A 16,095-nucleotide genomic window follows, 5' to 3' on the forward strand; every position below is an offset into this window, starting at 1 on the left:
TGCTGGTAGGTATGTTTTGATGCTGGGATGCTGGTCCTTTGCTGGTTCATGCTGGTCCTTGACCAGCAACATGACCAGCAAAAACCAGCAAAGGACCAGCTTAAACCAGCATCAAAACCTACCTAACCAGCATATGCTGTTTTTTTCACCAGGGCATGTAACAGTACTATCTTAACCCTTGTGCTGTGGTTTGTTATGCTATATTATGTTAAAATGAATACATAAATAATGGATTACATCTTTTTTGTCAACTTGTTTCCTTTCATTTCGCGTTTTAGAAGTGATGGGGCATTGGTCTCATAGATCTGAGCTTGTACACCTCAGTTTTTGAGTGAAAAAAGCATTATTTGTGGATAATTTTGCCAAGAGTTCGTTTTTGGTTGTAGTGGACTACATTCACACTGTTGACAGTGTAGCTAGTGTAGCTTATCTACATTGTGTGCATTGAATAGATGTAAACGCTGTGAAAATGTGCCATCAGTAAAATCAACTGTTACAGTCAGCTGTACAAAACCAATCTAGCTGAAATCAAAAACTAATTTTACCATTTTGACTGAATATTTACCGTTATCACTGCTACTTGCAGTTGTTTGTTGATGTCACAGGCCTATAGAGGGTTTGCATTTACGTCACAGTTTGGTCAGTTACCCGGATGTACGGGCAGCATGGATTTCACGGTTGATGTACTGCTAAATATGTTTTTCTGCTAATTTATGCTGTCTAAACTACTGAAAAAACATGTGGAAGCTAAATCATTTAGAGAATGACTTAGTAAGCAGGAAAGGGCACAATATTTTGACAAACTAAAGTTAATATGTGGTAAAGACACATACGAGCAGTATTAATTAAGATATTACACTAATATTTCATCTACCTGACTGGAAATGGTAAGAACAAACATGAATGTTGTCAAGATTCTTGCTCTGGAAATCCTGGTTCAGTTCGGCCAGCCATAAATGCCTTTTGTTCCTCAGACAGTATTTTTGCACTCTTCTCCTTGATTTGTTATAACTTTTTGCAGTCTATTGTACTCCAAATGTTTTTCCTGGTCTGACCGATTAGTGCAGCCCAAAACATGACAATAATTTACCATTTTCAGCAGCAGTAATCAGCAAAATCTGCAAGTTTCGTTCAGTTCAGTGGCATTGTTTACGTTCAGTGCCGCCAATATGGCCGCCTGATATCACGCTGTAAAAACACTCTATTGCTCATTTGTTTCTTAGCCTTCTAGCAGAAAAAAACAACACAAAAACTAATACTTGTGACCCTTAAAATCTGAATTATAATAATTAAAATAGATTTTCTAACATTGGAAATAAACACTCTCCTCAGTGACACTTGTATTGAAATTTAAAGTTGTATTTTAATTATTGCCAGAAGGACTTTGGGATTTAATGAAATTTGTTTTGTTTTGCTTCATAAATCTGTGTGTATGTAATTTATTTGTGTAATGTGTTTAAAGTTTGGTACGTTCTCGTTCTGCTTAGTGTCAGCTCATTAACTTTTCTTATCCACTTATTTAATGTGCGCGTGTGTGTGTGTGTGTGGTGTGTGTGTGTGTGTGTGTGTGTGTGTTTATGACCTCATTTTGTGTACTGTATAGTATGTGTTATCAGTACTTTGAGTGTGGAGGTGTTTGGGATTTTAGATCAGAGTCTTTGGTGGAGTTTCCTGTCCAGCAGGAAGTGTGTTTCCTGCACAGTCCTGCCTGGCTCCAGAGGGCTGAGAGGAGACTGGGCCTGTCCTTCACAGAGACACACACACAAACATACAGTCCTGCACACAGCTAGCCATCGAGCTGGTCAGTATGGACTATGAGCCCAAACGAGCCAAGAAGGTAAGTTCTTTTATCTCATTTTGTATCGAAACTATCTAGATGTTAAGTACATTTAGGAATTTTTCAAAGATGCGTGTTTGAAGTGTGTCGCATTCTCTGCGCACCTTATCATGTGACCTCTTATGTTTACATCTCTGTATACTGTATGTGTGTACCACATGGAATACCAAGATCCCTGTGTGGCTAAATATAACATATAACAGGCCTAGGGTTTGTTGATTATTATGAAAATTAAAGATTCATATTAATTTTACACCAAGCTTTATATGTAAATATGGTTCAAAACACTAAAAGTAACTTCTGTTCAGATGTTAAACTGTTTTGAATATATTTTAAACTCTAGTTTATTCCTGTGATGTCAAAGCTTAATTTTCACATGATCCTTCAGAAATCACTCTAATGTTTTCTATAAACTCAGTATTTATTTAGGCATTCTTCATTTTTATAAAGTAAAAGCCAACAAAAATCCTCAAAAATATTTACTGTGTTCCATTTTAAATAAAGGAAAACATTATTTTTACCCAAAGATATAATAATGTGTACCTGAGGGGTTTAGTTACACTCTATGGAAATATATTTAGAGTGAGGTACCAATTCTTCTGAGACTTAGCATTGAGATTGCAATGCTAAACCACTCCTCCGTTTAAAGCCTTGTCTCAGGGGACAGGAGCTCACTGACTAAAGGACAAACACAAATATACACTCAAAGGAAATCTTAGATAACTATAGGCCATATGCAAAAGCATCAGTGGCATATCTAGCACTGATCCCAACATAAATTTGTGGATTTTTAAACATTTAAAACAAAGAAACACGAATGACAAATATTTAAGCTTCTGCTCTATTTCTGGGTCACTAATTAAACAACAAATCCTCTGAGCCATGGGACACAGTAGTGTAAAGAGGCCAATTATAGCTTCCTATTATCTTCAAAGGTTTAGCTTATTATGTATTTCTGTGGGGGTAAAAAAAAAATCATTGTAGCTGAAGATAGTAATAGCTGTGTTTAGCTTTAATGATGGAGTCCTGCGACGCAGTTGATTAATTGTTTCGAATTCGCCTTTCTTAATGTGTTTTGACTAACACCCAGAAAGCAGTCAGGATGAATGATAAGCCCCATTAGATCACATCTGATGTGAACACACACACCGTCACTGACATGATGTGTGATTGATGCACAGCTTTGCACATTCCTTACATTTTAAATTCTTTTCATTGCACACATTATACACACTGTATAAATCAGCAGGTTGTCAGTAGGGCATGTTGTCTCTAATCTGTCTTCCACATCTCACAGCTGTCTCGCTGATGTCACAGTTTGAGCAGCAGGCTGATGTGTGTGTTACATAATCAGTAAAGCAGATTTAAATAGGATTTCACAAAACTGACGTCAAGCTAGTGAAGTTAAAGCGATAGTTCACCCGCAGAAAATTAGCATTTTGTCATTAATTACCCTCATGTCATTCCAAATCTGTAAGACCTTGGTTCATCTTCGGAAAATTAAGATATTTTTGATTAAATCCAATCGCTTTCTGGCCCTTATTTTTGAATTCTGAGGAAAAAGTTGGAAGTTTATATGTTGCAATTCTGACCTTTTTCTCCAAAATTTTGAGCTTATATTTCATAATTATTATTATGAAATATGATGTTTATAAACTGCCGCTTTAAATCTTCCTGTATGTTATGCAAACTCTTCTTTCAGGGCTTTGTAAAGCGTCTGGTGTTCCCTAAATCTAGCCGGCGACAGGTGGACAAAGGCAGTGTGTACCGTAGACCCCTTCACACTGTCCCCCTCTACCCACCTGATTACCTCATCCACCCAGAGAGACTCATCTACGACTATGTGGAGAAGGAAGTCAAGGTTAGTCTGACAACACAAGCAAAGCAAACAGATCACATTCACGTTAAAACACCATTTGAATTTTTTGGATGTTACCAACAGTTCCTGGGACACTTGACATGGGTGTCATGCTCCCTGAACCCATCAAGCAGAGATGAGCTGCTGCAGCTTCTGGACACAGCCAGGGTGAGAGTCATTGTAATATTGTTTTAAATCCAGAAGATGACATAAAAGGATAGTGGTAAAAGATTTTAAAACGATACATTGTTGTGTTCTCATTTACATTCTGTCTTTGTTTCCATCTGTAGAAGCTGAGGGTTTTGCCTCTGAAGACCAGTGTGGAACAGGACTGCATTCTCAGCCTGTCTGCTCGCTGTCTGCTGCTTACCTGGAGAGACAATGAAAAATTGCTACTGAGAATCCCCACGCATGAAATCGCCGCTGCCTCCTACTTGCGGGATGATGCACTGCACCTACTGGTGCTCAAAACTGGTCAGTAGGAAGATTAGGATGGACGTTCTTGTGAGATACCAGAGTTTGCCCTGGTTATTATCTGTTCTGTTTTAGTTAATTTGATTATTGCAGCACAATTCAATACGTTGCTTATTTCTAAATGACCCTTTTGCTTATTTGTAGCAGATACATATAGGAATATAATCTCAAATTTGAGACAAAAAGAAAGAGATGTTCTTCAATAATTGTGTTCTCAGGTCTGAATGTGGACACTGTATTGGCCGTTGACTGTTTGGAGAACAGGCCCACTGGTTTGGAGAGCCGCAGACAAACTATAAGCAACACTGACCCCAGGCCTGCAGGGGGCACCATGGAGCGCCGCCACACCATCTGTGGTGTAGACTGGAAGCTCTCATCCCGCAATGAGCCTAAACAGGGCAGCGTGGGTGGAGGAGGTGGGACAGGGGGTGGAGGAGGAGGTGGTGGTGGTGGTGATGGTGACAGCCTGGAACGGAAACGTGTAAGCGGGAGTTGGGAGCGTAGACAGACCCGGAAGCCATGCGGAGGTAGCTGGGAGAAACGGCCGATGAGTGGAAGCTGGGACCGGAGGCCTGTAGGGGGCAGCTGGGAGCGTCGGGGAGGTGGAGGAGTGGTAGGAGGTAGCTGGGAAAAGAGGCACGGACCTGGAGCTAAACCAGGAGGAAGCTGGGAACGGAAACACACGCCAGGTGGGAGTTGGGAACGCAGGCACGCTTGCACGGGGAGCTGGGAGAGGGGAAAGTCCTATGGCAGCTGGGAGAGGAGAAACCATAATCCTCTGGAGCCCATGCCATGCCCTAATGCCTACTGCAACCTCATCATACTGGCCGTAGAGAACAGGGTAAGGTTATTCAGCCATTCAAGTGGATGGCTGGATGGATGGATGGATGGATGAAGAAACTGATGGGTTACAAAGCCTTTAATATGGATGAATGGAAATTGATTAAGCAATAGATGTGCATGGATCAGCTGATGGATGAAAGAATGGATGGAAGGATAAATGGATGGATGGAAGGACAGATAAAAGGGTTAACAAGCGAAGGATGGACAGAAAAATAAAAGGAAGGGTTAATGAATGGATGGGTGAAGGGATTAATAAGTGATAGGTGGATGGATGAAAGGACAGATAAAAAAATTTAAAAGTGAAGGATGGATGGGTGGTTGGTTTAATAAATGAGGGATGGGTTAAAAATCCATTAATGTGGATGGATGGATGAAAGGGTTAATAATTGATGGGTGGATGAAAAAATTAATGAGTGTGTTGAAGAATGGATAAAAGGGTTAATTAGTGGTGGATAGATTTATGGTTTAGTAAGTGAGGAATGGGTTAAAACATTATTTAAGTGGGTGGATGGATGGAAATGGATTAATAAGCAATAGATGCACATGGATTGGCAGACTGATAAATAGGTTAATAACTGAAGAATGGATGGAAGGATGAATTAGAGCGTGGATGGATGAAAGGGTTAATAAAGGGTGGATGGATGGATGGATGGATAGAATGAAGGACAGATAAAAGGGTTAAGGTGAAGGATGGATGGAAGAATAAATAAAAACAGTTAATGAATGGATGAATGGAAGGACAGATATAAAGGTTAAAAAGTGAAGGATGGATGGGTAAATAAACGAAGGATGGTTTAAAAATTCTGTTAATGCGGCTGGATGAATGGATGGATAAAAGGGTTAACTGATAGGTTGATGAAAGGGTTAATAAATGATGAATGGATGGAAGGTTGAATCAGAGGGTGGATAGATGAAAGGGTTAATAAAGGATGGGTAGATGGATGGGTGGAATGAAGGACAGATAAATGGGTTAAGTGAAGGATAGATGGAAGGATAAATGAAAAGGTTAATGGGTTAAAAATTAATTGATGTTGCTGGCTAGATTGATGGATGGAAAGGTTAATTGATTGGTAGATGAAAGGATTAATAAGTGATAGATGGTTGGATGGATGGATGAAAGGGTAAATTAGTGGTGTATAGATTTATGGATTAATAAGTGAGGGATGGGTTAATAAATGATGGATGGATGGGTGGATGAAAGGGTTAATAAGTGATGATGGATAGAATAAAAGATTAATGAGTGGAAGAATAGATGAAAGGGTTAATAAGTGTTGGATAAAATTATGGATTATTGTCACTGATAGCCTTGTGGTTAGTGTGCCGACATGTAGCGCAACTGTGCTTGCAGTGACCCGAGTTCGATTCCTGTCTCGAGGTCCTTTGCCGATCCCACCCCAATCTCTCCACCCAAAACTTTCCTGTCTGCTCTCTACTGTCCTATCTTAAAAAAAAAAAAGTAATGAATGGATGGATGGGTTAATAAATAAGGGATGGTTTAAAAATCTGTTAATGAGGCTAGATGGATAGATGGATGGATGAAAGGGTTAATATTTGATGGGTGGATGAAAGGATTTATGAGTGATAGAAGAGTGGGTGGATGCATGGACGAAAAGGTTAATAAGTGGTGGGTAGATTTATTAATTAATAAGTGAGGGATGACCAGCATGAATAACAGTGTTGATGGATGGATGGATAGATGGACAAATAAGAAGGTTTAAAAATTGAAGGATGGATGGATAGTGAATGGGTTAATAAATGGGTTTAAATCCATTGATGTTGCTGGCTGGATTGATGGATGAAAAGGAATGTAAAGGTAAATAATTAATGTGTAGATTTATGGATTAATACATGAGGGATGGGTTAATAAATGGTTAATAAATGATGGATGGAAGGATGAATGAAAGTGTTAATAAGAGATGGGTGGGTGGATGAATGGCTGACTAATGGTTAAAAGCCATTAATGTGACTGGATGGATGAATGGATGGACACCATTTCATGTGGATGGATGCTGGATGAGCTAATAAGCAATGATAGATTAATAAATGGACAATACAAACTTTGTAGAAGTGGCATTTTGGAGAAATTAATTATTAGTGCTGTATAGATTTAAGATGATTGTGATGAATGAGGAAGTCCTAATATAGTCAGTAGATGTGAGCCTCAGGAATATGAATGCTTCACAGTGAGCTGTAGCTGCGCTCCTGCAGTGACCATGCTGACGAGATGAGTTGTGTCAGCTGTGATGTAAACAGCGCGCTCAGAGTAGACTCCCCTGTGATGTAATGCCCAGACTTATGTAAGAGCATGCTGTGTCAGTGATCTGTGCGTCTGTGTGTGCCTGCGGACATTAATATGGATAGGATTGTGTTGACCCACATTACAGTCTGTCTGCTTTTGTGGGTGTGCAATTTGTGTGTCTGTGTATAAGAAAAAAGCAGAAAGGTACATGCATGTAAATGTGTATGTGGCTGGACACTGACTGGTTTTCTCTTCATTTGATTCTTATTGATCACACACAGGATGCTGCAGAGGAGTACTGCGCGCTCATCTGTCAAATGTTTCAGATCATCTATGGACATCAGACCATTGAATGTGTTGACAGGGCGGGATATCACTACACCATGCCTGACCGCTACTGGCTACAGAGGAGTGAGTGACATCACTATTGCTCATTAGAGCCAGTTCACAGTAACCAACCTTTACAGTGCTGAATGTCCTTAAAACAGCGGTTCCCAACTAGTGAGTCGGGACCTAAAAATAGATCACACGTCTGATCTGAAAACAGCAGGGGTGAAAAACAAAAGCTAAATGATAAAGAATTTATCATGTATAATTATGATAGCAACATATATAGAATTTTAAAATTCTTCCCATATCATCATAGAAAAATTTAATTACATTTCAGTGTTTGATTTTGATGACATTTTGTTTACAATTTTGGCCCCTTTGATGGGTTACAACTTAGATGTACCATATAAATACCTAAGTCCACCCCAGTTAAGAATCACTGATCTAAACCAAGAGTTTTCCAACATTTTAATGATACTTGTGATTACTTGAAAACACGTTTGTTTTGTGAAAGAAAAAATATAAGAAACAGGAAATGTAATGTTTTCACAGGTTTCTCTTTGTGGCAGATTAAGGATCCCTGAAACCCATTCAAAAAATGTTCTAGACTGTCGATATTTCTATATTTTGCATGTGTACTGTCAATGCATATCTAGACTGCACTTATCAACAGCATATTTTGCAGTGTAGCTTCAGTTGCCACTTAAAAAACACAAATTTATAACATGTTGTCTTTCTCCCTCCCATTGATATTTGTCCAAGGTGACAGCTGCCTTACTGACATGACATATGGCTATGATACAGACTTCAGCTGCTGCAGTTCATGGTGAGTGTCTTTTTGTGCATTATGATTTATGAAATCTGTCTTTTTCAATTATCATTACATTCTTACCAGTTTTCTAGGTTGTAAATTTTGATTTTGTAAATCGTTGTCTCAGTTACCAGCAGCTCAAAAGTGAAATTTAAAAATGACTCCGTCTACCATTGATTGGACAAATATTCCAAATTCACACCCTTTTTTTGATTGGCTGCAGTGTGATATTTTTGCCATTTAAAGCCCAGTGCTGTCAGAGAGACAAGTGTTATTTTTTTAAGAAGGGCACGTTTTTTAAAGCTATTTTAATAATATGTTAGGAAACGGGGGTGTGGTATTAAAAATAGCTTGTAAGCTCTGTCACATCTGACTTCATGTGTGTTATCTCTCCTCACAGTGATGGCTCACAGGAAGCATTTGATCCGTATTATAGTGAGAACTACAGCGAGAGCTCATCTCTCTCCTGCCATGAGTCACATCGAAGCCTGGCCTCCACACACAGCGACTCTGAGCCCTGTAATGCCAGTCTGCAGGAGTACATGATCATTGTAAGATGCTTACACACATAAAATGATGTAATTCAAGAGACAGTTCACCTAAAACTTTAAATTTTGCCATTATTTACCCTCATGTTGTTGCATATATGTATATCAGGGGCACCGCTGTGGTTTCTGGGCCCCATGAACAGCATACTGACTCATGCTGACATTCTAGGGTTTTAGTGTCTCTGAGATCCACTTATAATGATATCAAGATTTACATTAAAAAAACATAATCATTTTGAAGCAATAGGCTATTTTCTGTTCTGTTTTGAATAGGGCTGTCCTCGACTAAAGATCTTTCTGGTTGACTAATAGTCATTCATTTTTAACCATTAGTAGACTATTGGTCGCACGTTTATTAATAAACCATATAGATAGACATTTCACTCTCTATAGATATATTTCATGTCTGTAAGGCAAGTATACACAGAGTTTTGAAGTTTAGTCAAGTTCACAGAGACAGAGACGGCAGAAAGAGCATCCTGTTTGCTTTAATTATTATTTTACAAAAGCACAATGTTTCGTTGTTATTGTGAGTGCACACAAAAATATAACCAAAAATGACGGAGTATTTTAAGAGCACGTGATCGCACCAGCGCCTCCATCTGTCATGCAGTGAGCGCGCTACTGTTCAGCTTCCACACTACTCACAGACACTTGAATAGCACACATTTTTCTAGGTTAACATTAGATTGAGCTGCCTTGTAAAGTTGCTACTACATACATCTTTCAGATGAAAAGCCATGAATGATATGTTATGAATGATAGGTGAGCATTTGGATGTCCTGACCGATGCACTATATTACCACATAGACCAGCCATTAACGCTCTGTCCGTGACGGACTGCGTGACTTTGCCACGTCCCATGTATTTTTTTTCTGTGAATAAGCGATAAAAAAATAAATAAAATGTTGGTCAAACAAGCGTCTTCTCATCGACTAACGGTTAGTCGACTATTAGGGGGCAGCCCTAGATTTGACCCCCCCTCATCGGAACGCTCTGTTTGAATAGGCATGGCGGATTGTAGATTGAAGTAAACGCCCACTGCTATGATTGACTAATACTTGTGTATGTTTCACAGTTTACATCTTTCACAGATGGACACTACTGTAATTTAGGTCAAAAACGCATAAATACTCAGTATCAAACGATCTGTAAAAACAGACAAAGCAATAGGAATCATGGAATAAAAACAGTTACTCACACTTGTGTCGTGCGACATTACTGTCAGATTCAATATAGTCAGCACATCATCGTCTTTTAGTTTCAATCTTTCTGAAAATTCTGAGTTGAATTGTTCTTTGTAAACAAATCAGTGGTAAAATAAAATAAACAATAGGCCAAGTTCTTAGTGATGCGGTCTGGAACTTAATAAAAAAAACAGTTCATCCACTCTTTCCTAATGTTGGGATCAGAAAGAAGGTAATGCAAAGACTGTTTTTCCACAACTTGGCACTGTACAGCATCTTGTTGTTTTCGGAGCCATCTTTATCATTTGGTTTCTGCGTAGACCTGTGTTTGCCTTCGCTCTACATGAGCGAATCGGTAAGTGGGACTAAACAGGCAGTGATGTACAGTAGAAGCAGGCGTTGATCTTCTTCAGTGTTAATTTTGATGGCAAATTTTTGATTTAGTCTTAGTCTTTTGACTAAAATGCCATTTAGTTTTAGTCATATTTTAGTCATTTGAATTGTTTTAGTTTCAGACTAAACCCCGGTTTCACAGACAAGGCTTAAACCTAGTCCTAGACTAAAATGTAAGTCTGAGCTGTTTAAGTGAAAGTAACTTGCACTGACTGATCTAAAAATATATCAGTGCCTTTGTTTTGTCTCAAGATGCACAGCACTAATGTTTTTTCCAACCTCGTTTATAAAAATTACTCTAATGTCCTAATTGAACTATGGCCTAATCCTGGCTTAGTCTAAGCCCTGTCTGTGAAACCGGGCCTAAATATCATACGATTTTAGTTAACTAAATCTACAGTAGATTTAGTCGGCTAAAATCTAATGGGTTTAGTTACAGTCTAATGCATTTATTAAGCATTTCTGTAAAATTTCCAAACTCATTATATACACTCTAAAAACTGCTGGGCTAAAAACAGCCTAGCGCTGGGTAAAATATGGACATATGCAGCGATTGGGTTATTTTGACCCAGTGGTTGGGTTACATGTTTAACCCAATCTTCTTTGTAGTAACCCAGCGCTGGGTTGTATTTAACCCAGCAGTTTTTAGAGTGTAGGTTTGAAATTAAGATTTTATCATGATAGACACAGATTTAACATACCTTTATTTAAAATTATTCACCAGCGAAATTAACACTGATCTTCTGCAGTAGCAGTGTTTAGCCGCATTATTACATCGTAAAGTGGCACTTTGGCATCTGTCATTTTTGGCAAATTGGTTCAGTATAAGATGATTTTAGACCATCGAGAAAGTTTTGAGTTCTGAAATGTACAGGATGTTTTTATAGTACAATGACCTCTTATATATCAAAAGATCAAGAGAATTTTGATTTCTCAGGTCATGACCCCTTTAAAAAATAAAAGATTCCAAAAGGGCTTTTAGTAGCAGTGCCATAGAAGAACCATTCTGCATTCCCAATAGAAAAGTTCCAGAACTATAAAATTTCTTATTGTGAAGAAAACAGATTTAGAGTTAATAATCTGAGAAACCCTTTCACACTGTAAAGAAGCTTTTGTAGACGCTTTGCTAAAGGTTCTTTGTGGAACCAAAGATGCCAATAAAAAAGTGTTATTGTATAAAATGTAGTGTATAAAGCACTGTGAACATTTTGCCTAATAACATGTTACCAGCAGGGGGCTGCAGGGTGACTTATAGGTATTCAAATTAATAAATTAATATTATATTAAAATAATCGAATTGTAATCTAATTTAGAATGCTTAAAAAACAAATTCGAGAACTAAAGTTATTCTTGCTTTGAATCCATACAGTTCTTTAAACTTGTTGGAAACACAAAATCAATCATTAATCATTAACTGGTTATTTTAATATACCAATACTGCCAGTTCCTGGTAATGAACAATTCAGAAAACAGTGAGCCTTGGATTGACTGAAATAACATGAGGATGAGTAAATGACAGCATAATTTTCATTTGTAGGTGAATGATTCACTGCAGTTATCTTTAATATTATTGTCTCTTTACAGTTCTGTTGTATTGTTTTCTGTCCTGTTCTCAATGATTAGTTGAGGAGTAAGCTGATGCCTCAGGAGATTCAGCAGTTTGCTCTGTTTCTGAGAGAATACAGACTTGGTGCTCCAATAGAGCAGTTCTGCACTGACCTGCTGCAGCTCTATGGAGACTCACGCAAATTCCTGCTGCTTGGTGAGAAACTCACAACACAGAATACAAAAGTCACCTTAGACTCTCTCTTTTTCTCCTTCTCTGCCTCTCTTGAACAATCTGAGTGCCTGTTTAAATCCCCAAGGGGTGTGTTTTGTTCATTATGTAGTCTGAAGTCATATTTCAAAAGTCATGATTTATCGAATTTGGCATTGTATTTAGAGTTTGTGTAATTGCTGTCTATCATTAGCTCATTAGAGGGATTACAGTAACATAAAGCCTAATGAATATTCATGAGCACCTGGCTTTCAGTGGAGCAGTCATGGTGCAACAGCCTTTCCAACAACATCACACTTTCACAGCGTGAGAGAATTACAAAACTCTCTGCTAACACTGGCCGCCGTGGGAACAAAAACATGATACAGCCTATTAATAACTCTATGACCATGATTCGAAACTATAAATAACTCTGTAACTGTGTTCCCAGGTTTGTTACAAATACATATTTAGATGTGAGTCATTAAATAATTTGTACAGTAAATTCCCACTGCGACACAAATTGGTCCAACTTGATGAGACCTTGCGGATGTTACTTCTGAAGCGAGTTTGTAAAAGATAAAGCAACTCGCAGTAGTTGTGTGCAACAGAGACACAATTACATAACACTCACTGAGCCACTTATACCTCTGCTGGCCGTAGACTCATCTAACCTGACACGCACGCAAAAGGCTGAGTCAGCTTAATACTGCTCTGGAGAATATCAGGCTGTCTTCGCTTTCACCATTCAGACCATTCAGTATTGTTAGTGTGAATTTTTAGAGTAGAGCTGCAGTGCTGAATAGAAACAATTCATCACAAACTTGTGAATGCTGCAACATTCTCACAGGAAAAAAGCCATTTAAATGTCTTTACTGTCACTTTTAATTAATTTAATGCAACCTTGCTGGATAAAAGTATGATTCATGATTGTTAGTTGTCAACGTGTTTGTTTGTTAATGTGAATAACAGTACTTACTAAATATTTTAAAGTATTCTCAGTTATATTCCAATGAATTCATGCTGTCTATGGTGCATTCTCACGTATTTCCTCTCCCATGTGACCAGGCATGAGGCCCTTTATTCCAGATAAGGATGTAGGAGTGTTCGAGACATTTCTGGAAGATATTGGGATCCGAGAGGGTGGGATTTTGACGGACAGTTTTGGCCGGATCAAGCGGAGCATGAGCAGCACATCTGCCACAGCAGTCCGTGGTTATGACGGCTGGACTCCTTCCGGTTCCCAGGATTTTAACCGAAGAATTGATGACATCACACACAACATTGAGGCTTTGGGTTTTGAGGAAGGGAACGGAGACATAGAAGAGGAGGACTATTATTTGTGAAACACACAGAATGAACTTACAGTATACAGTTGAGGTAAAAGTTTGCATCCCCCTTTCAGAATAATTAAAAATGTTAATTAATTTAACACAATAAGAGGGATCATACAAAATGCATGTTATTGTTTATTTAGTACTGACCTGAGTAAGATATTTCACATAAGAGATGTTTACATATAGTCCACAAGAGAAAATAATAGTTGAATTTATAAAAATGACAAAAGTTTACATCCCCTTGATTCTTAATACTGTGTTGTTACCTGAATGATCCACAGCTGTGTGTTTTTGTTTTGTTTTTTTGTTCAATAAAAGTTGTTAATGAGTCCCTTGTTTGTCCTGAACAGTTCAACTATTCTTCAGAAAAATCCTCCAGAAAAAAAAAAACCATTATTAAGAGCAGAGGGGTAAAAACTTTTGAACAACATGATGTGTACATTTTTCTTATTTTGCCTAAATATCATATTTTTTCATTTAATACTGCCCTTCAAAGGCTACAGAGGTTACATGTTTCCGAGAAGACAAAATTAATCTTCAAATTCAAAACATTTTCACCCCCCTGGGCCTTAATGCATCATGTTTCCTTCTGGAACATCAGTGAGTGTTTGAACCTTCTGTAATAGTTACATATGAGTGCCTCAGTTGTCCTCAGTGTAAAAAGATGGATCTTATAATCATACGGTCATTGTTGGAAAGGGTTCAAATACACAAAAAAGCTGGAAAAACCAAATAATTTGTGGGACCTGAAAATTTTTTCTGAAGAATAACAGGCAGTTTAACTGTTCAGACTCATGAAGAACTATCACTAAACAAAAAAGCTGTAGATCATTCAGGTAACAATGCAGTATTAGGAATCAAGGCGATGTAAACTTTTGAACAGGGTCATTTTTATAAACTATTATTTTCTCTTGTGGACTATATGTAAACATCTTTATCTTATTCAGGTCAGTACTAAATAAACAATAACATGCATTTTGTATGATCCCTCTTACTTTGGTAAAACAATTAACATTTTTAATGATTCCAAAAGGGGGATGCAAACTTTTGACCTCAACTGTATATGTATATAAGCCACTGTATATTTGAACTGTTGCACTGGAGAGTTTTTGAACACAGGGTTTAGGTCACAATTTTTTTAAATAGATATGTTATAGAAGTGTAAAATAGTTTAAACTCAAATAGTTAAACATTTACAGTATATGTGCACTTTATTGGGCCACATTGGGTGCTGCTGATAAAAATGGGCCTTTTGCATCTGATTTGCATTTGTAAATCTGCGTTTTATTTGCATGCAAGTTTGGTTATCTCATGTTTTGCATGAATGATTTACAAAAGAGCACCAATGCTGTGAGGAAGTACCAGAACGAACATAAGTAATGGCATATTATTTGGACGAAAGGTCACTTAGACCAAAAAAAAAAGAGAAAGAGAGGAAGCGATCATGTAATAATGACGACATTGCTGATGATGAAGAGTTTGTTTCCATCCAGTGCACACCACACAGTAATCTGCTGGAGCCGGAGGGTCATTGACTATGTCTGTCGTTTGTGCAGAGAATAACTCATGAAAAACTCAGCCTTGACATTCTTTCCAGTGATACTATCACCTTGCCACAGTCTAATGCCCTTCCCTTCCCTCTTATCTATGCCAGCCGCAGAAGGTTGATGGGCACTGCGCCCAGCACTGGGGGTTATCAAAATGGCACATACATCTGTCAGGCTAAACGTTTGTTATGTAATAGGACCGAGCACAAGAACCAGACGGGGTTTAGATTAAAGTTAAACCTCTTCTCACACCCAAATAATCTTAGTATTCAAGCCAGCGGGGGGCATCAGGGAACATTTGTCCCAGCCTCTGTGATGAGGAGGGCCAACCGAGGTCCTTTGTGGAATATTTTACTCAGTAGGTCAGATGATGGGACGGCCCATGCATAATTATTAAATTATTTATACTTTAACTAACAGTCCTGATTCGAAAAAGGGCTGACTTTACAGTACTGTTTATAATTAAAATGTGGGTCGAAAGGACATGTTTATTTTGCTACTCTAAAATATTTAAAGCTGAAATATACACTACCAATCAGAAGTTTATGAACAGTAAGATTTGTAATGTGTTTATTTTTTTAAGAGAAGTCTCTTCTGCTCACCAAGTCTGCATTTACTTGATTCAGAGAACTGCAAAAACAGTTTACTTTTTTTTTTTATTATTATTTAAAATAACTGTTTTCTATTTGTATATATTTTAAAATGTAATTTATTCCTGTGATGCAAAGCTGAATTTTTAGCATCATTACTTCAGTCACATGATCCTTCAGAAATCATTCTAATATTCTACTATTTAATATTCTCTAATATTAAAAAAAATTTATTATTATTATGTTAAAAACAGCTTAGTAGTTTTTTTTTAGATTTCTTTGAAGAATAGTAAGTTAAGAAGAACAGCAATTATATGAAATAAAAATCTTTTGTAACATTATATA

The 16,095-nt window shown here is 37.7% G+C and overlaps 1 protein-coding gene across 1 annotated transcript; it reads left to right on the top strand.

Annotated features, from left to right (window-relative positions):
• Positions 1 to 1,604: 1,604 nt before the first annotated feature.
• Positions 1,605 to 15,912, top strand: ccm2l (CCM2 like scaffold protein). The gene is made up of 10 exons (XM_051096760.1): positions 1,605 to 1,837; positions 3,540 to 3,698; positions 3,780 to 3,863; positions 3,986 to 4,169; positions 4,388 to 5,010; positions 7,533 to 7,662; positions 8,344 to 8,407; positions 8,793 to 8,943; positions 12,144 to 12,282; positions 13,345 to 15,912. Exons 1-10 carry the CDS (start codon positions 1,808 to 1,810, stop codon positions 13,620 to 13,622), a joined length of 1,842 nt encoding a protein of 613 aa, XP_050952717.1. The 5' UTR covers positions 1,605 to 1,807; the 3' UTR covers positions 13,623 to 15,912.
• Positions 15,913 to 16,095: the final 183 nt, after the last annotated feature.

This window comes from Labeo rohita, chromosome 23 (genome assembly GCF_022985175.1).
Source record: "Labeo rohita strain BAU-BD-2019 chromosome 23, IGBB_LRoh.1.0, whole genome shotgun sequence".
NCBI classification, from domain to species: Eukaryota; Metazoa; Chordata; class Actinopteri; order Cypriniformes; family Cyprinidae; genus Labeo; species Labeo rohita.